The following is a 21,475-nucleotide window of genomic DNA, read 5'->3' as shown; positions in this document are numbered from 1 at the left end:
GACAACACACACGGGGTTGGGGGCCATGAGGGGAGAGACACAGACAGGGAGACACTAAGAGGGACAGAGACCAGGGAGAAAGAGGAAGGAAAAAGGAAACAAGCCGAGCCACACAGGCCAAGCGGCCAAGAGGGAGGAACGAGCGAGAGGAACGAGCGACGGAGGCGGAGGCAGCGCTGGGAAAGGGAGCCTAAGGGCCGCGGGCGCCGCGCGGGAGAGTCTTGGAGGGCGCGGGGCGGCCGGACCCACCGACAGCCTAGCTGAGGCCCGGAGGTGGGAGGGCGGGGCGGGGTCCGAGGGCAGCCCCGGGAAGGGGCCCGGGGCGCTTGGGGAGGTGGGCCCGGGGCGGGAGGGGGCCCGGGAGGCGGGGCGCGGCCGGGCGGGGCGCGGCGGGGGCGGGGCGCGAGGGCGTGTCCGCAGCGGAGCCGCCCCCGCCCCGCCCCCGGGTTGCGCGGCGCGGCTGAGCCGGGCCGGGGCGCCGGGGGCCGGGGGCCGCTGGCGCGGGCAGGAAGCGCCTCGCGGCCCGGGCCCGCCCCCCGCCTCCTGCCGCCTCCGGGCTCCCGGCTCCCGGCCGCGCCGCGCCCCATGCACTCGCCGCGCCGCGCAGCCCGCGCACGCCCGGATGGCTCGTCGCGCCGCGGGCGGCGCACCCCTTAGCGCTCGGGCCGCCGCGGCCAGCCCCCTGCCGCCGCGCCCGCCATTCCGGGCTCCATCCCCGTGCCCGCTGCTGCCGCTGCTGCTGCTCCTGGGGGCGGCGCGGGCCGGCGCCCTGGAGATCCAACGCCGGTTCCCCTCGCCCACGCCCACCAACAACTTCGCCCTGGACGGCGCGGCGGGGACGGTGTACTTGGCGGCCGTCAACCGCCTCTACCAGCTGTCGGGCGCCAACCTGAGTCTGGAGGCCGAGGCGGCCGTGGGCCCGGTGGCCGACAGCCCTCTGTGTCACGCCCCGCAGCTGCCTCAGGCCTCGTGTGAGCACCCGCGGCGCCTCACCGACAATTACAACAAGATCCTGCAGCTGGACCCCGGCCAGGGCCTGGTGGTCGTGTGCGGGTCCATCTACCAGGGCTTCTGCCAGCTGCGGCGCCGGGGCAACATCTCGGCTGTGGCCGTGCGCTTCCCCCCCGCCGCACCGCCCGCGGAGCCCGTCACCGTGTTCCCCAGCATGCTCAACGTGGCGGCCAACCACCCGAACGCGTCCACCGTGGGGCTGGTGCTGCCGCCGGCCGCCGGCACAGGGGGCAGCCGCCTGCTCGTGGGCGCCACGTACACCGGCTACGGCAGCGCCTTCTTCCCGCGCAACCGCAGCCTGGAGGACCACCGCTTCGAGAACACGCCCGAAATCGCCATCCGCTCCCTGGATGCGCGCGGTGACCTGGCCAAGCTCTTCACCTTCGACCTCAACCCCTCCGACGACAACATTCTCAAGATCAAGCAGGGAGCCAAGGAGCAACACAAGCTGGGCTTCGTGCGCGCCTTCCTGCACCCGCCCGACCCGCCACCGGGCGCCCCGTCCTACGCGTACCTGGCGCTCAACAGCGAGGCGCGCGCGGGCGATAAGGAGAGCCAGGCGCGGAGCCTGCTGGCGCGCATCTGCCTGCCCCGCGGCGCCGGCGGCGACGCCAAGAAGCTCACCGAGTCCTACATCCAGCTGGGCTTGCAGTGCGCGGGCGGCGCGGGCCGCGGCGACCTCTACAGCCGCCTGGTGTCCGTCTTTCCCGCGCGCGAGCTGCTCTTTGCCGTCTTCGAGCGGCCGCAGGGGTTCCCCGCGTCCCGCTCGACTCCGGCCGCGCTGTGCGCCTTCCGCTTCGCCGACGTGCAAGCCGCGATCCGCGCCGCGCGCACCGCCTGCTTCGTGGAGCCCGCACCGGACGTGGTGGCCGTGCTCGACAGCGTGGTGCAGGGCACCGGGCCGGCCTGCGAGCGCAAGCGCAACATCCAGGTACGCCAAGGGAGCCGGCCATCAGCTGGGGTGGGGGTCGAGGGGCAGGAGGGAGAGCGTGCGGGTAACTGGGCGCGTTGTCGCTGAGAGGGACACAGGTGTGAACGTGTGGGACCCAGATGTCCGTGTGGAGACCCAGGTATGTACTCTGGGCCACGTTGCATTTGTCGGGACCCAGGTGTACTCACGAGGATATAGGTGTCAGCCAGGGTAGGGGCACTGGTGCGAATATGGTACAGGTGTGTGCCTGCGGGCACTCGAGCGAGTACTAGGTTACAGGTGAGCTTAACTAGGTGTGTAGGAGGGGTCGAGGTTGCAGGTGTTCACTGGAGAAGCATGTGTTAGCCCAGGTGTGCAGTGGTGGTCCTAGGCGTGTCCAGAGTGCAGAGCAAGTGAGTGCATGTCTGACCAGAGGTGTGTTCTGGGCTGGCTGTGTGAGCCTATCAGGGCTGCCCTTGGGAGTTGGCAGATGTGTGCTTGGGTGTGGCAGGTGTGCACACCGGTGTGCACCAGGGCCCTGCAGATATGGGTGGGGGTGTGCAGCAAAGAGGGAGTGACGGGGTGTATGCACCAGACTCATGTGTCCCTGAGCTGGTTAGGCAGGAGTGTAGGGCAGGTGGATGTGTCCTGCAGGTCACTGGTGCAGCAGAGTGGGCCTGGGTGTGCACTGGGATGTATGTGGCAGGGAACACAGGTGTTTGGGAACTAGTAGGTACTGTGGGGAGGCCACTGGTTGGCAAATAGGTGTGTTCCTGATGCCAATTTTTATCCACTCATTCAACACATATATACTGAGCATGTAGCATGCACCAGACATGGGCACGACAAGCAAGACAACACTTGTGGAATGCCTACTGAGTGCATCAAATGGCATAACTGTCATGGTTCTTACAACTACCCTCTTAGGTAGTCTCTATTCTCATCTGCATTTTACAGATGAAGAAAATGAGGAACAGAGAGGTTAAATAGCTTGCTCAAGATCACACAGCTGGGAACTAGCAGAGGCAGGGTTTCAATCTAGGCTGTCTACCCTCATCATCTGTGTCCTTAACACCACCCATTCTTTGCTGCCTTATGGACATGTTGCTCGGAGTGTGTGTGTGTGTGTGTGTGTGTGCACGCGTGTGCAAGTGTGTTGGAGGGGTCTCAGGTGGCTGGGGTGGGGAGGTGCCAGGGCCAAGAGAGTAGAGGGAGGTGAACAGGACTGTGTGCAGTACTGAGGTGTGCAGGGGGCGAGAGAGTGCCAGGGGCTCAGGAGGGAGTAAGGAAGGGCCAGGTGTGGCAGCAAAGCTGGGGGGTGGGAACGAGGCCCAGGAGGCTGGGGCTGGGTTGAACAGAGATGAAGGGGCCAGGTGGGGGATCGCTGTGTGTGTTGACCTTGGGGGAGGTTTATGACACAGCGGGGGAGAAGGGAGCTCTGTGCAGTTCCCCTGGAGAAAGCCCACCAGCAAGGGGTCACTTGTTCAGGGGGCCCTGAGAGGTGGAACCCTGTGCCTTCTCCTTACTCTGTATCTTCACGTGAATCTGGGGAGTCCGTTTCAACCCCAAGCTTTGCCACTCCCCTAGGAAGCCTCAGTTTCTCCCTCAGCAAGATGCTGAACTCAGCCTTTTCCTGGTGAGCCCTCCTTGGGGCCAGGCCCCCCGTGGACCTGCCCTGTCTCTCCTCCATGGTCTTCAGGCTGTGGGAAGAATCTCATGAGATTAATTATTCCCCCGTGGGTGTGCCCAACACTGGGGCTTTGAGAAAACGCAGATTCCTTCTCCTGCATTCGGGCTCCCATGGCTGTCCACCACCAGCTGGCTGACTGCCCTGAAAATAAAAGGTCACGGTGGGTGAGCAGGGCAGATCGCCACCCACGGGGGCTGGCCAGGTCAGGGTTGACTGCCCAGCGCTGTGACTGGGACATCTACCGTTCCCCTCCTCAGAGCCACATCCTCCAAAGGGGTGTGTTTGAGGGTACAAGCTTTGTTTGGGGGTCTCAGGGCCAGAGGAGGTGAGTGGGGAGTCAGTCCCTGCTCTACAGAGGGAAGACCCTACTGTGGTAGCCAGGGCTGAGGTCGGGCCAGCCCCTGGGCCTTCCTTAGCCTTTCCAGAGCCTGTGTGTCCATCCAGGCCCTTGGTGTGGGTTGATGCATGGGATTCCTCAGGCCGCCGCCACCGCAGTATCCCCCTCCCCCTCTGTAGGAATCGTCCTGGTTCCCACGGTCCCCAGCCTGGCCTGGTGCAGTGACTCACTCTGCTGAAGTGGGCTAGGGCTTCCTTCTCCTTAGAGGGGCAGGGCCTCTCCAGGGACGTAGCCCCAGGGACAAAGCGGCCTTCGGCCTTCTCCCCACGCCAAGGTGGGGTGGATTCCTGGTCCTCCTCGGCCACACTCCCTGTGTCCCCACCACACCTCTCTCCCTTTTCCCATGCCCTGCTGTGGGCTCAGATCGGTGCCGCTGGGCAGTATCTCCCAGATGTGTCCAAGGCCCGAGGGTCTGGGCCTCTGGTGTAGCCATGGGTGGGGAGTGTGGAGGGGGATCCATTACTCTTGCTCCAGGCTGTTGCCAGCTCCCCAGTTATAGGCTAAGAACTTGGACTTTGTTTCCTGGATTCAAATCATACTCTGTCACTTCCCAGCTGTGTGACCTGGGCAAGTGACTTAACCTCTTTGAGCCTCAGTTCCCTATGCTGTAAAGTGGGGACAATAAAAACAAAATCTCTAAGGACGCTTGAAGAACTAAATGAATGAATGAACATAAGTGCTTGGTACCTGGCATGTAGTAAGCACCTGGTAGCTCTCTGCTGTTCTTGGTGGTATTATCCCAGGGGCCTTATTAGCACAGGTCTGGGCTTGGTCCTGGACAGCAGTGACCTCTTTTGGCTTGTTCTGCAGCAGTAAAGACCTCACAATTTCCCACCTCTAGCCCCAGATGGAGGCCTCGATAGACATTTCCTAAGTCCCTACTGTGTGCCCCAGCCAGTGCTATGTGCTGGAGACCAGTGGTGCCTCAGTTTCTGCTCTCGTGGCCCATGCAGGTGAGCAGATGATAAACATGTGGCCATGCACCTAGATCCCAGGGGGCCCGGGGTGGGGGTAATAGGAAAAGCTGGACAGTGGGAGCCCTGACAGAGGACATCACAGCCTCTGGGAGAGGTGCTATCGATGCAGAGGTGGGGGGATGAGCAGGGGTCGGCTACATGAAGCTGGCAGAAGATGAAAGGGTCCAGGCAGAGGGAACAGCCTGTGCCTAAGCATGGAAGTAGGAAACAGCAAGGAAAGCTGGAGCAATGGAAGGTGGTCCCTGTGGTGGGGGGAGTGGGGAGGATGTCAGAGAAGGTTGGGAGAAGTGGGCGGGGCTTGCAGGTGTAGAGAGGCCACATTGTGGAGTTGGGACTGTATCCTGGGGAGGTGGGAGTTATGAAGGGTCTTAGCCAGAGGAGTACTGTGATCTGAGTGAGCACATCATGCGGCACCTGGGTGGCTCAGTGGTTAAGTGGCTGACTTCAGGTTATGATCTCACCTGTTTGTGAGTTCAAGCCCTGTGTCAGGCTCTTTGCTGCCAGCTTGGAACCTGCTTCAGATTTTGTCTCCCTCTCTCTGCCCCTTCCCGACTCACACTCTGTCTCTCTCAAACATAAATAAACATTTAAAAAATTTTTGAATGAGCACCTCACTTTCCCCCTCTGTAGAATGGGAGCGATAATAAAGCATTTACCTCATAGGACTGTTGTGGAGAGTTAAATGAGCTAATACCTGTAAAATTCTTAGTAGAGTGCCCGGCACACATGTTTGCAGTTACATTTGACCCTTGAACAACTCAGGGGTTAGGGATGCCGACCCCCTGCACAGTCGAAAACCTGCACATAACTTTTGACTCCCCAAAACTTAACTACTAATAGCCTCCTGTTGACTGGGAGTCTCACCAATAACATAAACAGTGACTAACATATATTTTATATGCCATGTGTATTATATACCATATTCTCACAATAAAGTACACTAGAGAAAATAAAACATTAAGAAAATCAGAAGGAAGAGAAAATACATTTACAGTACCGTGCTATAAAAAATCCACATGTAAGTGGACCTGTGCAGTTCAAACCCACATTGTTTAAAGGTCAACTGTACTATGGGGCGCCTGGGTGGCCCAGTTGGTTAAGTGTCTGACTTCTGCTCAGGTCAGGATCTCACGGTTTGTGAGTTCGAGCCCCGTGTCAGGCTCTGTGCTGACAGCTCGGAGCCTGGAGCCTGCTTCGGATTCTGTGTCTCCCTCTCCCTCTCTTCTGCTCATGCTCTGTCTCTCTCTCAAAAATAAATAAACATAGAAAAAATAAAGGTCAACTGTACTATGATTGTTTTTAATATAATTATTTTAGCGAGTCCCTAGGTGGCTGGTGAGGGGAAAGATGAGAGGCAGGGAGACTGGTTGGAGGGCTGGTGCTGTCTTCCAGGCTAGAGATTCGCTCGCTGACTTGCAAATATTTCTCGAGCACCTGCTGTGTGCCAGGCCTTGTGGTGGGCACTGGGTGCAGTGGTGAAGGCCTGTGTCAGGCCCTGCTCTCGGGGGCTGTGCATGGCCTGGTCTGAGGGCACAGAGGGAAGTGGTGAGTTCAAGACAGATTTGGGTGCCAGGGTGCAGCCCCAGAGGCGGACAGGGTAGAGAAGGAGGCTGCCCAGTCCGGCCCAGCATCGGGATAGAAGTGGGTGCCGTTGGAATAAGGCATGCAATCGGGTGCCTGTGGAGGAGAGAATTAATTTGCTTCTGGAGTGTCGGGCAAGTTCTAGGGGCCTGGAATCCCTTTCCTCCCAGACCCATCTGGCCTGACTTCTCCAGCACCGGCTGGTCTCAGTGGGGCAGGCATGGGGGACTGGACCCTGCACTTCTGCCTGTTCCCCAGGGACATCTCACCTCCAAGTGAGGTGGTTCGGGTGGGCCTCTGGAAGCCCAGCCTTTCACCCTTGATTTGGGGGGTCTCTTGACCCCACGAGTCCAGAGCCTTGGCCAGAGTGAGCCCAGACATTGTAGCTTCTCACCTGGTGAGCTTTATCCTTTGCTCTCCACATTTAAGACCATGAAATCTTAGCCTCTGCTGCCCCCTTCCATCCAGGAGTGTGCCAGAGAACCAGAGAAGGGAGGAGCTGCCAAGGTGTGAGGTCAGAAGCAGGGAACCTTGTCAAATCCCCCCGCCCCGCCCCAGGCTTCAGAGGGCCCCAGCTTTGTCCCTGGTTCAGGCATTATCTGGGGCTGTTGCATGATTTTGAGTGAGAAAATTGTCCTCCATTGCGTGTGGCTTGGATCCCTTTCCTCAGTTCATATTTGAGGTGAGAGTGAGTTGGGGAGTTGCTGTGTGCTGTTGATGGGGAAAGTGAGGCACAGGGTTACCCAGCAAGGCAAGGGCAGGCTGAGTCTAACTCTCTTCCCTGAATCTTTCCTCTCAACCTTTGAGTGACCGTGATATTTGTTTTTTTTAAGCCAAAAGGAAAACCAACAGGGAAATGCCAATGCTGCATTTTCAAGGTGTCTTTTTATAGTAAAGGTGGAAAAAAAACCCTCAGGCTGTTTTAAACTGGCATGCTGTGGGTGGGTGCTCATCGTCAAGAAGGCGTTTTCTGAACCAATTTAGGGGCTGAAATGCTGGGTGGAGGTGGAGGGAGACAGAGCTTCCAAGATGGGCTTTACATTTGGAGTCGGGCTGGGGGCTGGGAGCGTTCCCTGTGGCCAATGGTACAAGCAGACACTTGGTGGTTCCTAGGGGGTTCCAGCAAGGTTGGTCAGGATGATCTTCTAGCCTAGAGAGACAGACAGGCCTTGGGCCAGGCGATGGTTAATATCCCAGTGCACCCTGATAAGGTCACCAGTCCTGATTCCCAGGTATAAGATATCGAGTCCCATTGTTCTGCCCATAAACTGTGTGACCCAGGGAGAATCATTTATTCTCTCTGGGCCTCGTGCTTCCTTATTGTAAAATGGAACAGTGTCTCCCTCTGAGGATATGGGCAGGTTAAAATCTCACATGCACTGCCCAGGAAATGGTAGGAGGAGGTATTAGTAACAGGAGGGAAAAGCTATGTCTAAGAAAAGTGTGCTTGGCATGCAAAATGGCCAGCAGAGCAGGGAGTGCTCAGAGGAGGGGTCAGCCTCTTGGAGCAGATGGGATCACACCAGGTCCTAAAGGTGACCTAGGTGGTCGAGACAGAGGGGTGAGGCGCGGGTGTGTCCAGGGCCGCCCCAGCCGAGTGAGCTCAGAGATAGGAAGACATGGAGAGAGTAGGCACGATGTCACTGCTGGTGGCCGGGCAGACGCTGAACATCTGATGGACTTGAGGGGTGTGTGGAGGGAAGGTGCCCCGGTCAGCTCTCTGGGGCTGAAAAATAATCATCGCTGGGCTCCCAGTTCTGAGTGGGGTCACTGTGTTGGCCCTTTGTGAGCACCAGTGTGTTTGAACTCAGAGCCCCACCCCCACCCCCCACCCCTCCCGCCATGAGGCAGGAAGTGCTGTTACAGATAGGGAAACTGAGGCCCAGGGCCACACAGCTGGTTAGCGGGAGTGGGGATCTGCAGATTGGCTGTCTGGCCCCAGAGTCCATGCTGGGCGATGGCTGGTGAGCTCTCAGCTGGGAGTTTTTTGGTTACCCTTGCCCCGTGGAGACTTGGGCGTGGCCCTTTGTAGAAACCCCGTTGTGTGGTCGCACCTCCACATGGCCCGGGTGGAAGCTGGGAGCTATTGCTGTGGTGACTCAGTTCCAGAGTGGGGTGAGGCTGGCTGGGGCATCTGTCGAGGCAGGGGCTGATCAGGCCTTTTGAGGAAGTGGGGAAGGCGGGGAAGCACTAGTTGCATTCATCGCTAAAAATGTGATCCTCTGGGCTCTGGAACGAGTGAGCCTCCTGCCCCTTTGAGTGTGCAAGTGAGGGATGTGGTCAGTTTGAATGACGACTTGGCAAATCTCTTTCAGCACTGAGCCCCGCCCTGGACCATGCCAGCCGGGTACTGGGGCTGGGAAGGCTGCCTCCCTCCAGGGCAGCACTTCACCATCCAGGGTTTGCTAGGAGAGTGGATGAAGGATCTGTGTTGGCCTTAACCACAGTTAGGACCTGCCACACCCAGGCAGGCCCAAAGTGGCACATGAGTGCTGGACCCTGGCGCCGACACCCCGAATTCAAATCCTGGCTCCGTACCTTCCTAGCTGTGGCCTCTGGCAAGCCGCTTACCTCCTCTGGTCCTCTTTTTCCTCACCTGTAGAATGGGTTCAGCATAGGGAAGAATGGGGCAGCCTGGCATTCAGCGGAGACTGTGTCGGTCGTCATCAGCCCCCTGCAAAAACGCTTTCCAAGAGTCAGATTTGCTGGCCCGTGGCTGCTGGTTTTCACAAAGGTTAAGAAAACTGGCCAGGTTCTGTGTTCTGTTTGTTGGAGGGAGGACAGACATGGTGTGTATGGAAGAGGAGCATGAAAGCCTGAGCCCCTGGCGGTGAGGGGTCCCATCCCCTTTCCGGACTTCAGTTTCCCCATCTGAGTTGGGCTGGGAGGTGGCAAGGAGGCGCTCACCAACAGAACTGCTTCTGCCAACATCATTATTATCGCGGTTAATGCTACTGTTTCTTGGGAACTTACTTTGTGTCAGACGTACTGCAAAAGCTCTTTGTATATAGTCTATCTTTTTTAAATCTCCCCAGAAATGGGATGAGATGAGTGTTATACCTCATCTACAGAAAGGGGAAACAGAGGCCCAGAGAGGTTAGGTGACATGCCAGAGGTCACACAGTGGGTAAAAGGTGGGGCGGGTATCTGGCTGCAAGCCTGTGCTCGTCACCTTTACTCCCTGGTTCCTCCCAAAACATTGACTAAAGGGATGTGATCCAAAGGGGCCCTCAAGGCCACAGTGGGAAGAGGTGAATGGGTCTATTTTTTTTAAATGTGTGTGTGTGTGTGTGTGTGTGTGTGTGAGAGAGAGAGAGAGAGAGAGAGAGAGAGAGAGAAAGAGAGAGACAGAATGTGAGCAGGGGAGGGGCAGAGAGAGAGACAGAGAGAGAGAATCTGAGGCAGGCTCCAGGCTCTGAACTGTTAGCACAGAGTCCCACATGGGGCTTGAACCCACAGACCCATGAGATCATGACCTGAGCCTAAGTCAGATCTTAACTGACTGAGCCACCCAGGCGCCCCTGAATGGGTCTGTTTTAAAGGTGAAGAAACAGACACCCAGGGAAGCTGTAGCCCAGCTGGGGCTGCTGTGAGGAGTCATGAGAGCTTCCCAGTGAGCCCCAGTGCCCAGCATGGTCCCAGGTGAGGGGCTTCTGTTCCCCAGGACTGCAGCTGCCTCTGCCTTCACCCACCAGAGCCCAGCACCTCCTGAGTGGCGTCTTCTGTCTGTCCTTGCTCCTGGTGGAGGGTTCTCTAGAGTGTGGCAGTATAGGAGGGGACCCAGCTTTGTTACATGACAGCCCCCCAAAAGGGATGAATCAGACTCTGCCCCTACCCTCCAGGAGCTCCCAGACAGTCAGGGAGGAGATCATGACAGAAGATATGCTGCAACCAAGGTTGCACACTGACCAGCCTCTTCTGAGGGAGTCAAGGAAGGCTTCCTGGAGGAGGGGGATGGTGGAGCAGGAATATGGCACATGGGCCTGGGGAAGGCAGCCCAGAGATGTGGTGGAATATGGCTCGGGTAGCAGGCAGAGATGAAGCTTAGAGTGTGTGGGGTCTGCGGTGCAGGCCAAGGATTTGGATGCTGTCCTGTGGGCTGTGGGGAGCCATCAAGGCTTTGGGAGAAGAGTGAGACATAGTTGATCTGGTTCTAGAAGGGACTCCATAGCTGCTGGCCCCTTATCAGCCCTGCTAGGTGCTGGCAGGAGCAGGAGGCTCTCTCCCAGAGCCCCCACTGTGGCTGGACCAGGTGACTCCCATGGGCCTCTCCAGCTCTGACAACGGTGTGGGGATTGCCATGGAAACCAGCCGGTGCCGCGTGGGGACAGGCCTAGAAAGTCTCCTGGCACCAGCCACGTGCATTTGGATCCTGGCTACCCCCGGAGTGTGGCTGTTCTCTTTTTTTCAAAGTCCGTGTTTGGGCCAGGGCCGAACCCAACAGGCTGCCTGGATGGGCCCCTGCACGGCCCACTTTCCCGCTGACGCTCAATGCCACTGAGATCCGAGATCTGCTGGGCCAGCGGGGCTGGCCCCTCCCAGTCCACCATCCTTTACCCTGAAACACGATAAATCACACGCTAGAGGAGGGAGGAAGCTCGAAGCTCCATTATGAGGCCCAGCGAGGCCCCAGCGGGGCGTTAATCATGTAGTGCTTTCTGCTCTGATCGGTAAATAATGGGGGGGGCAGTGGGCAGAGGCCTTGAATTGGAGGCCAGGCCCGGGAAAGGAGCTGCATGGCCTTCTGGATGTCACCTCTGCTCCCATGCCCCACCCGGGGCCTGTCCAACATCTGTGTCTCCAGAGGTAGCCATCTCCTTAATTGGCCTCGGTTTCCCTAGCTTGCCACCAAAGGCCTCTATAGCTCCAGGCAACCAGGCTCCCAGCAGCCGTTGACAATGCCCAGCAGAGTGTTGGGTGGAGAGGCCGGGGTTAAGGGCGAGGACTCTGGCCAGCCTGCCTAGGTTTGAGGCTCACATCTGGCCCTTCTGGCTGTGTGACCCTGGACAAGTCACTGCTCTGTGCCTCAGTGTCCTTTGCTATAAAGTAGCACCGACTTATTAGGGTTAAATGAGGCTGCACAGGCAGGGGCACAAAGTAAACCGTAGTTGCTTATTATGGTCATGTTGTTTATACTACTGTATCTTGATTATCTTAAAGCTGTCCCTTCCTGACTTGGGGGTGGTCGCTGAACTGGGATGTGGGCAGCTGGAGACAGGGACCAGTGTGTCCCCTCTATGTCCCCAGAACATGGGACCCAGACCAGAGATGTTTGCTGAGGGCCTCAAGCCAGCCCTGTCCCCTCAGCCGTGCCCACAATCAGTCCCCTCCTCTGGGATGGAGGCCAACACCCAGGGGACAGGGAGCAGGGTGTGAGTTCCAGTCTCCAGGGCCCCTTAGCCCCAGAAGGAAGGAGGCCAAATGTGCCCAAGAGAGGCAGCTGCGGCTCTCAGCTTCTCCTGGCCGGCATCCCCTCCAGGGGAAGAGGCTGGGACAGAAACTGTTCCAGGGAAAGGAGGGGCTGGAGCCGCAGCACTCTGCCCGCCTTCCTTCCCCCTCCCCCCCTCCCCCCCCCCCCCCCATTAGAGCTGGCGAGAGGGAGTGACTTCCCTGGCCAGGGAAGAGGAGAAGAGTCGCTGGCTGCCCATCCCACACTGTGTTCCTCTGGGACCCCCCGGGGGTGGGGGGGCGGTGCGAGGGGAAGGGGGCAGGGCTGGAAATGGGGCCAGGCTGGGCCAGAATGAGAAACAGCTTCAAGAAGGGGGAGCCGGGTGTCTGGGGGGCCACGTCCAGCTAACAAAACAATGGCTGCTTGAGTCAGCGGCTGTGGTAGTAGTTCCCAGGCAGGCCTGAGCGGAGCAGGCCTCGGCCGAGCTCCCAGCACCCATCCTCGCTGTGGGTGAGGGTAGATGCTTGACTTTGGGAAGTGGTGGAACTGTCTGTCCTGCCAGGCTCCCGTGTGACCTGCACTGCTAATTGGGAACGTTTACTGAGTATCCGCGGTTGTCAGTTTCAAGGGCTGCTGTGAGCTGAGCTCTTTCCAGCAGCTCTCTATGGAGGGTGCTGTTATTGTCCCCACTTTACAGATACGGAGACTGAGGCTCAGACGGGATGTGGCATCCCAGAGCGAGTAATGAGCCACAAGACTTAGTACATCAGGAGCCTCAGTTTCTCTGTTTGTAAAATGGGAACACAACAAGAGTGTGCCTGTGAGGTAGCTCTGCTTGGGGCCTACCCACAGCAGGTCTTCAATCCAGCCAGGCCCCTGATCTCAGCCTGGGGGCTGTCCCTCCAGGCTGTGTCCAGCTTGGTGGCAGAGTCTAGGGTGCCAGTTGTGGCTAGACAGACATATCGTGCTAAGGATGGCCTGGCTGGCAGGTTGACATGACCCTTCCAGATGGTCTCAGCTTGCCTTGATGAATTCAGTGCCCTGGGGCCGGGTGACCCACCTCCTCCAGAGAAGGGTCAGGGATACAGAGGTGCTCCTCTCTGAAACTCTGGAAGGGTCTACCCTAGCTGCTGTGTCCATTGCTACTTCTTAGGTTTTTCCTGCCTGATTCAGGCAGCCTGGCGTCAGGTAGGGAATTATCACACTGTTGTCCTGAGGAAGCCTCTGCCCCTCTCTGTACCTCGGTTTCACCTCTGGCTCGGAGCCAGGCCTCTTGACTGTTTTCTGTGGCTCAGTTGGACATTCTGTCCCCGCCCACCCCTCCAGGAAATAAGCATCTTGATCACCCACTGGGAGGTGCTGGTATTTCCTTCCCAGGCGGGAGGCGACTTCCTCCTTGGTGTGGGGTCATTGCCGGATGCCCGTTAGAGCCAGGTCCATCCTGTTTCCTCCCTGGGCCGACACACAGTAGGCCCATGGCTCTTTCAGTGACTCAGTTTATCGTCAGTGGAGGCGTCGGCTTAGTGGAGCCTGGAGCCATAGCCATTAGCTGTGGTTTCCAAGAAACTGCAGGGGCTAAAGTTAGAAGGGGGAGTTTGGGTTTGGGGTCACAAGTGTGGCTTCAAATCCCAACCTGGGTACCATGGGTGAACCTTGACAATGCTTCCCCCTTTATCCTCAGGGCTTCTGAAGAAGGGTGGGGGTAGGGGCTATTCAACAGGGCTTTGTGTGAAGTAACAATCCTGCAGAGTTTTGTGGCTTTTGTGGCCCCCTGCAGGCTGCCTGTCAGACCCCCATCACCACCCTACCTGGTCCTTGCTTTCTCCATCTCCTCTAGTCCTTGTCTCTGCAGCAGTCTCCTGACGGAGAATTCATCCTCTTTGGCTATCCGAGCTGAAGGAAGAGTTGGCAGGGAACAGCATTGAGGGGAGCCCCAGGGTGGGAGGGGGGCAGGCCAGGTGGAGCAGGGTCTTGAGAGCCCAGGAGCAAAGTTTGGGTTTATACTGAGGGCACTAGGGATCCATGGAAGGCTGTTGAGCTTCAGAGGTGACACAAATTGGTTTGTGATTGGTTTTTTCTTTAAAAAAAATTTTTTTTTAAATTTTTTTTTAACGTTTATTTATTTTTGAGACAGAGAGAGAGCATGAACGGGGCAGGGTCAGAGAGAGAGGGAGACACAGAATCCGAAACAAGCCCCAGGCTCTGAGTGTCAGCACAGAGCCCGACGTGGGGCTCGGACTCACGGACCGTGAGATCATGACCTGAGCCGAAGTCGGACGCTTAACCGACCAAGCCACCCAGGCGCCCCAAAATTTTTTAATGTTTATTTATTTTTGAGAGAGAGAGAGAGAGAGAGACAGAATGAGAGCGGGAGAGGGGCACACACACACACACACACACACACACACACACACACACACACACAGAATCTGAAGCAGGCTCCAGGCTCTGAGCTGTCAGCACAGAGCCCAGCGTGGGACTCAAACCCATGAACCTTGAGATCATGACCTGAGCTGAAATTGGACACTTAACCAAGGCGCCCCTGCTTGTTTGTTTTTTTAAATAACCTTTTTATTTTGGAATAATTTTAGATGTATAGGAAAGGTACAAAGACAGATAGTTCCTGCGTACCCTCCTTCCCGTTTTCCCCATTGCTAAGGTTCTACATTCCCATGGTACATTTGTCAAAACCAAGAAACCAACTTAATACTTTACTCTCAACTGAACTCCAGACTTTACTCCACGAATATTCTTTTTTTCTTTTCCAGGGTCCCACATTGCATTTAGTGCTTTGCAGTTTTAAAAGCTCCCTTTGGCCACCGTGGAGGGTGAATAGAAGGGGGTTTGGTCCAGCCCCAGCCCAGGTATATTTTTTAATACCCAAAAGCCATTGCGCCCTTCCGGGTCCTCACAGTTAAACTTCACTTTCCTGGGATCTTGATTCAATAACCATCAAAAACTTGAGGCGGAAAAGTGCCCTCAATTCCCAAGCACAAAGCCCCAACAGCCGGTGTAGTCTATAGCCAGGACGGAACCACTGGGCCTTGCAGCCTGCCACGCCGGCCCCCCATTGCCGCCTCATCCTCCTCGGAGCCACCTGCGGTGGGGCTGAGGTTTGGTGGGGTCCGTGGGCAGGATGCAGAGGCCTGAGAAACTGGGCTCTTGAAGCTCGTGCTCCCACTGGCTTCCTGGGAAGAGAAAGTCAACACAATTACAGTTGGTAGTGAAATCAATATGTCAGAGTTTTAATGGGAGAGTGGGCAGAGCAGAGCTTTGGCCCCAGGAGGCAGCTAGCTGAAGAGGGAGGGTGTGTCCTGCTCTCAGGAAAAAGCTGAGACCAGCAGCCAGCTATTGCTCATCCCATTTCAGAGAGGGAGAAACTGAGGCTTTTAGAGGAACTAAAAGTAGCAGCCAGGTGCCGCCTGGGTCTGAGCACCCGATTCCCATGTTGCCACACACACACTAGGCATACGGTTGGCCCATATGTCGGTCTCGTTCTCCAGCACCCAGCATGGCAGTGTTGCTCTCAATCTCTGGAAAAGCAGCAGCTGAATACAGTCAATCACACTTTAGTCAAAATTAGTCTCCTTTCTTTAGGAAACACTCACACTGGAGTGTAGTCTCCACCCTGGAGAAGCTCATGTTTATGCTATCATGATAAATGAAAGTGGTGACCAGAACAGTGCTGTCACAGAAGAGGGTGTGTGTGTGTGTGTGTGTGTGTGTGTGTGTGTGTGTGTGTTTTGAGGCACATCTTGAAAGCTGGTGAAAAACTTGCTGCCTGGGCATGTCTGACAAAGGGAATAGCATGAGTCAAGACAAGGGGGACTGATGGGCCAGGGGAAGTATGAGGGCTCAGAGGTGTGGGAAGGGCATTGGCTGCTGAGGGAATAACATTATGAAGGATCAGGAGCCCTGGTGGGAAGGTGTGGCCACATTTGAGGAATTGCAGAGGTTGGTGTGGTCAGAGCAGAGGGTGGGACAGAGGAAAAGAGCAAGACTTGAAGCTTAAGCGGTTGGAACCAGATCCAAAGGCCTTGAATGCCAGGCTTGCTCCTAAGGACAGCCAGGAGCTGGAGAAGGGTTTTATTCCGGAGAGGAGTTAACCAGTTTTGTGCCTGGAATGGTGGCTCCACTGGATTGGAGGGGACTGCTGTGATCGGCCGGCCCTCCCCTGCTCTCAGGGGCATTTGTGTTTTGAAAGACCTACGCAAAGTGAGACTTGAAAGAAGGCGGGTGCTAGGGGAGGAATTTCAGACAGTGTCTGTCATAGGGTCCGGGCGGTATTTTGAGCCTGTGGAGCTAACTGCCCCTGGAGACCAAGTTCGGCTGAGGCCACACTTGGGCTGGCTGTCCCGTCCCCAAGGCCACTGTCTCCTCTTTCCCAAGCCTGCAGCCCACTCCCCCAGCAGGGGAGGCATTTCCCGCCTGCTTGGTGGACACGTCTCCCAGCTTCCACTTTTGAGCCAGTTTGCAGCCTTGTGATCTCTCCTGCCGGTCGGGGAGTCAGCTTCCCCCTCGGAGCACAGATCATTCAGAGCAGCTGACAGGGGTTACTTCTCCTTTAAAAATTTTTTTTTAGATTTTATTTTTAGGATAAGAAAAAAAAAAGTTGGAGGAAAGGCTTTTTAGAAAATTCCTTCGGTACAGAATTAATGGCTTGTGAACGTCAGGGCGGGCAGGCGAGAGCTGGATTCCCAGCGTGCTCCTGCCTCATCCACTCTGCCGCCCAGCCCACAAATCACTGTGATCTGGGTGCCTTGTCCGGCTTCTCTTGGCTGGCTGGGGTCCCCCATTGCAAGGCCCAGGGCAGAAAACCCCAGAGGTGTCATCTGGCGCCTCCCGGGTCTTCCCTTCCCTCCCCCTCTCTCAGAGCTCAGGGAGGAAAATCATGTCCCCCAGGCAAGGGTTTACAATTTTAATTTTAAAACAGCTTATTATTTCATGACGCAAGTAATCCATATTCAGTGAAGCAAAGTTATGTAACCCCTAGTAGAAGCTTCCCTCGTGGCAGGCCTTGGGCCCAAGTGCCCACTCTCCTGCCTGCTTGCTGACAGTGCCCCCCTCACCTCTTCCCTGCAGCTGCAGGACTGCTGAGGGGTGAGCCCAGGACCTGGGAGAGGCGGCCAGGGAAATGGTTCCGCACCCTCTTTCCACAGCTGACCCCCACCTCGGGCATACAGAATGAAGTCAGGCAGGGTAGGTCTGAAGCTGAAAGACAAGAAGGAGCCAACTCTGTGACACCCCAGACACTGTCTGGGAATGACACCCCAGGCAGAGGGAACAGCAAGGGCAAAGGCCCTGAGGCAGGGCCCAGTGTATGAGCAACAGAAATGAGGCCCATGTGGCTGGAGTGGAGGAGTGTGGGTGAGGAAGGTATGGGATGGGCTTAGATGGGCTCATAGCCCCTGAAGGGAGGATTAGGATCCAGTGTTTATTCTGAGTGTTGTGTAAACCATCAGAAGTTTCAAGCAGGAGAGACCTCTTTGCATTTTTTAAAAATTTTTACATTTTTTTAATGTTTATTTATTTTTGACAGAGAGAGAGAGACAGCGTGCAAGTGGGGGAGGGGCAGAGAGAGAGGGAGACACAGAGTCCAAAGCAGGCTCCAGACTCTGAACCGTCAGCACAGAGCCCTATGTGGGGCTCAAACTCACAAACCAGGAGATCATGACCTGAGTCGAAGCCGTATGCTTAACCAACTGAGCCAGCCAGGCACCCATTTCTTTGCATTTTTAAAGGGCTCCCTTGTTCAGGGGGACAGGTTGAGGCCAGAGTGGGCCCAGACCAGAGGGGCTAACTTAAAGTGCTCCTGGGCAGTCCAGCTGGAAAACTTTTGAAGTAGGCACAATTTGTTCCAAATTCCACTTTATAATAATCATTTTAGTGACACTCATATCTGAAATGGCAACAGTGTCTGACAATACTTCTGGAGCATTTACACACAGTGCAGGTGCTTCATGGTGAATGATCTCATCCTGTTCTTGTGAGGGAGGGTGCAAGAGATGTACCTACCTAATAGTTGAATAAACTGCGGCTCGAAGAAGTGAGGTGGCTTGCCTGCTCACCTCCAGCCATCCTGGGGAAGACCACCCACTCATGGGTCCTGCCTCCGGGTGGCCCCAGCTCCACCCTCCCCCACCTCTGGGCTCAGGGCCTGGCCCCCCAGGGACGCTGTGGGATACAGGCCCCACCTGGAAGCCTGTGGGGCCCCAAATTGTATTTATTCACCCAAGGATGGGCGGACCTCGTATTTATTGTTTGTTTTTGAAAACTAGCTGAGCTGTAGAGCAAAACCCATACGGGCACATCACCAGTGGCTTAGGCTTACAAAAAGCATAAATGAGAAATTTAAAAAAAAAACAAAACACAACAGGGACGCCTGGGTAGCTCAATCAGTTAAGCATCCAGCTTCGACTCATGTCATGATCTCGTGGTTTGTGGTTTCGAGCCCCACTTGGGCTCTGTGCTGACAGCTCAGAGCCTGGAGCCTGCTTCAGATTCTGTGTCTCCCTTGCTCTCTGCCCCTCCCCCGCTCATGCTCTGTCTCTCTCTGTCTCTCAATAATAAATAAAAGTTAAAACAAAAAGAAAAAAAATAATTTTGGGGGGTGCCTGGGTGGCTCAGTCGGTTGATGTCCGACTTCAGCTCAGGTATGATGATCTCATGGTTTGTGAATTTGAGTCCCACGTTGGGCTCTGTGCTGACAGCTCAGAGCCTGGAGCCTGCTTCAGATTCTGTGTCTCCCTCTCACTGCCCCTCCCCAGTTTGTGCTCTGTCTCTGTCTCTGTCTCTCTCAAAAATGGATAAACGTTAAGAAAATTTTTTTTAATGTTTTTTTTTAAATTTTTTTAAACGTTTATTTATTTTTGAGACAGAGAGAGACAGAGCATGAATGGGGGAAGGTCAGAGAGAGAGGGAGACACAGAATCTGAAACAGGCTCCAGGCTCTGAGCTGTCAGCACAGAGCCTGACGCGGGGCTCAAACTCACGGACTGCGAGATCATGACTTGAGCCGAAGTCAGCCGCTTAACCGACTGAGCCACCCAGGCACCCCAAGAAAATTTTTTTTAAGCCACAGCAAAATGACTCTAAGGCTACACCCTAAAGCCAGTTCTGATGCTACATTCTGGTAACCTTCTGAATCCCTGCTCAGACCCGCCGATGCCCACATCCCATCCTCCAGGGGGCCGAGGTGTGGCTCAAGTCTGCTGCCAGTTTTTCGTCGCAGAAGAACGACATTGCAACTGATCCAGAGCAGGCCCCTTCCCCTGTGAGTCTCAGTTTCCCCATCTGTGACATGGGACCTCATAGGGCTGCCGGGATTTAGGAAGTCGATGCACAGTCCTGGTACAATCTCAGTTCTCCGTAAACACAGCCTGTTAATGTGTCTACTGTTGTGACCGTTACCTCATTGTGTATGCACTAGCTTTACCAAAATGGTCCCTATGATATCCTGTGACTTTTCTCAGCCAGCTATCTTTCCGTCATAATCCATACAAATCTGAGGTGTCACCAAGGGGTGGGGGCAGCCCTCCTGGACCATGCGCCATTATTTTCATGCTCAATCCTGCTGGACACTGAGGTTGTGTTCCCCCACCTCCTCTTCTAAACCATGCTTGTGTCTGCATCCTTGTGGATTTGCGCAGTTATCTTCTCAAAGGTGCATCCTGGAGGCCTGTTTTGTATCTTTGTGCAAACTGTACAAGGACCCTTTGGAAGAAGCAACAAGACACGGGGGGAGGTGGGAATGAGTCCAGGGAGTGGCTGGGGACTGGGGTCACCAGCTGCGTTGGTCTCACTCCAGTGTGCGGTGGGACTGGGTCGCCACTGGGGGTGGCACTGGGCTGATGCAGATGGCAGGGCTGTGCCTTTGGACTCGCCTTGCCTTCGTTTGCCCATCTGTGATGTGGGCAGGTGGGGGGATATATCTTGGGCAAGGAGGAGAGGGGCTCAGTCTGGGGTCTGGTGAGCTGTTGGGAACTTGGATGGTGGTGCCGGGGTCAGAGCAGAGGACCTGGGAGAAGGAAACCCCCCTGGTTGCTGTTGAGACCCAGCCAAGGCAGGAGGGATACCTCTTGGGTATCAGCAGGTAAGTTGAAGCAGAGGATGGTCTGGTGTGGGCTCCTCTGCTCTGCCCGCTGTGATCCGTCAGGAGGGGCAGCTCCAAGGTCATGAGGATGTGCAGGCCTCACCCTGTCCTCACCTTCCCGGCCTCCTGACCTTGCCCCGTTGCCGGCTCTTCTTGCCTCCGTCCCATAACTTTTCCTATGTGGTTCTTACTACCTGAAATGTCATGTCTCCGAGGCAGCTCTGGGACTGAAGCTGAGGTCAGGGGTCCGTCTGCGATCAGGGATAGGGTCCTGCTTATGTTTGGGCCCCAGCCCAGAGCAGGGCGTGTAAAACGGCAGCGTGATTTTAAAGCTCTGATGCTGAGGTCTGACATACAGTGTGGGCATGGAGCCAAAGAAGTTTCTAGAGCCAAGGTGTGACATATTGCTTCTCTTCCAGCTGCAGCCGGAGCAACTGGACTGTGGGGCTGCGCACCTGCAGCACCCACTGTCCGTCCTGCAGCCCTTGAAGGCCACACCTGTGTTCCGAGCCCCGGGCCTCTCCTCTGTGGCCGTGGCCAGTGTCAGCAACTACACAGTGGTCTTCCTGGGCACAGTCAGTGGGCGGCTGCTCAAGGTAGGGCTGGGGGGTCAGGGCTGGGGAGTCTGAGGGAGATGGAGGGTGTGGGGGGAGGCTGAGCCTGGGTAGGCTGCACAGGTGGACACTACAGGTCTAATACTGGCCTTCATTTTCTCTGGTTTGCCTGACACCTTACAGTTTACAAAGCATTTTTCACATCTGTTTCTTCTACTCTTGCTCATAACAAATTGCCTTGTCCTGCAGAAGAAGGAAACCAGGCCTGAGAGAGGGCCCTTCCCTCTGGTCTCTAGGACTTGGGCTTTGAAGCAGAGGGATCTGAGTTCAAGTCTCTAGGCTCTGCCGCTTGCTGGCTACTTGACCTTGGGCAATGCACTTTCTCTCTCTGGGCCTCAGTTTCCCCATCTGGGAAGGGTTGTAAGCCCTGGCTCTTGAGACTGCTGTTAGGCTTTGACGGGTGAAGGCCACAGCCTGGCAAGTGGGGGCTCTCATTGCCCTTCCCTCCCCCACCTGGCTGGCTGCCCTCGGAAGATCTCCCCAACCAAGATGACTGGTTTCTGGAGGTGATGATGCCTGGCCCCAACACTCGTGGAGCTGGGAAGGATGAGAGGCACCTGCTTTCCCCACCATGGGGTAGGAAGGGCTTTCCAGGGCCTGGGCCGGCTTCCTCCCAGCCACGTCCCACCCTCTGCCTGTTAGGAAAGTCAGCTGCCTGGCACAGCTCCAGTGTGTGCCAGGCCCTGGCCTAATTGACTCAGATCTGATAACTCAATTCCCTCAGCTGCCCAGGCGGACGCCACGGGCCAAGGGGTAGGCTGGGGATTGAAGCCCTGGCCACCTGGCCCCGGGACCTTAGCTGGCCTGCTAGCAG

The 21,475-nt window shown here is 56.3% G+C and overlaps 1 protein-coding gene across 1 annotated transcript in view; it reads left to right on the top strand.

Moving 5' to 3' along the window:
• The first annotated feature begins 622 nt into the window (after nucleotides 1-622).
• The window catches only part of PLXND1 (plexin D1), a 61,798-nt gene continuing 40,945 nt past the window's right edge, over nucleotides 623-21,475 (top strand). The window contains exons 1-2 of the mRNA XM_030307463.1: nucleotides 623-1,942; nucleotides 20,467-20,643. Of these exons, the coding sequence (XP_030163323.1) occupies nucleotides 623-1,942; nucleotides 20,467-20,643 (1,497 nt within the window). The remainder of the gene's footprint in view (nucleotides 1,943-20,466; nucleotides 20,644-21,475) is intronic.

The sequence above is a fragment of the Lynx canadensis genome, chromosome A2 (assembly GCF_007474595.2).
Source record: "Lynx canadensis isolate LIC74 chromosome A2, mLynCan4.pri.v2, whole genome shotgun sequence".
NCBI classification, from domain to species: Eukaryota; Metazoa; Chordata; class Mammalia; order Carnivora; family Felidae; genus Lynx; species Lynx canadensis.
The sequence above is the reverse complement of the archived record's forward strand: the minus strand, read 5'-3'. Positions and strand labels throughout refer to the sequence as shown.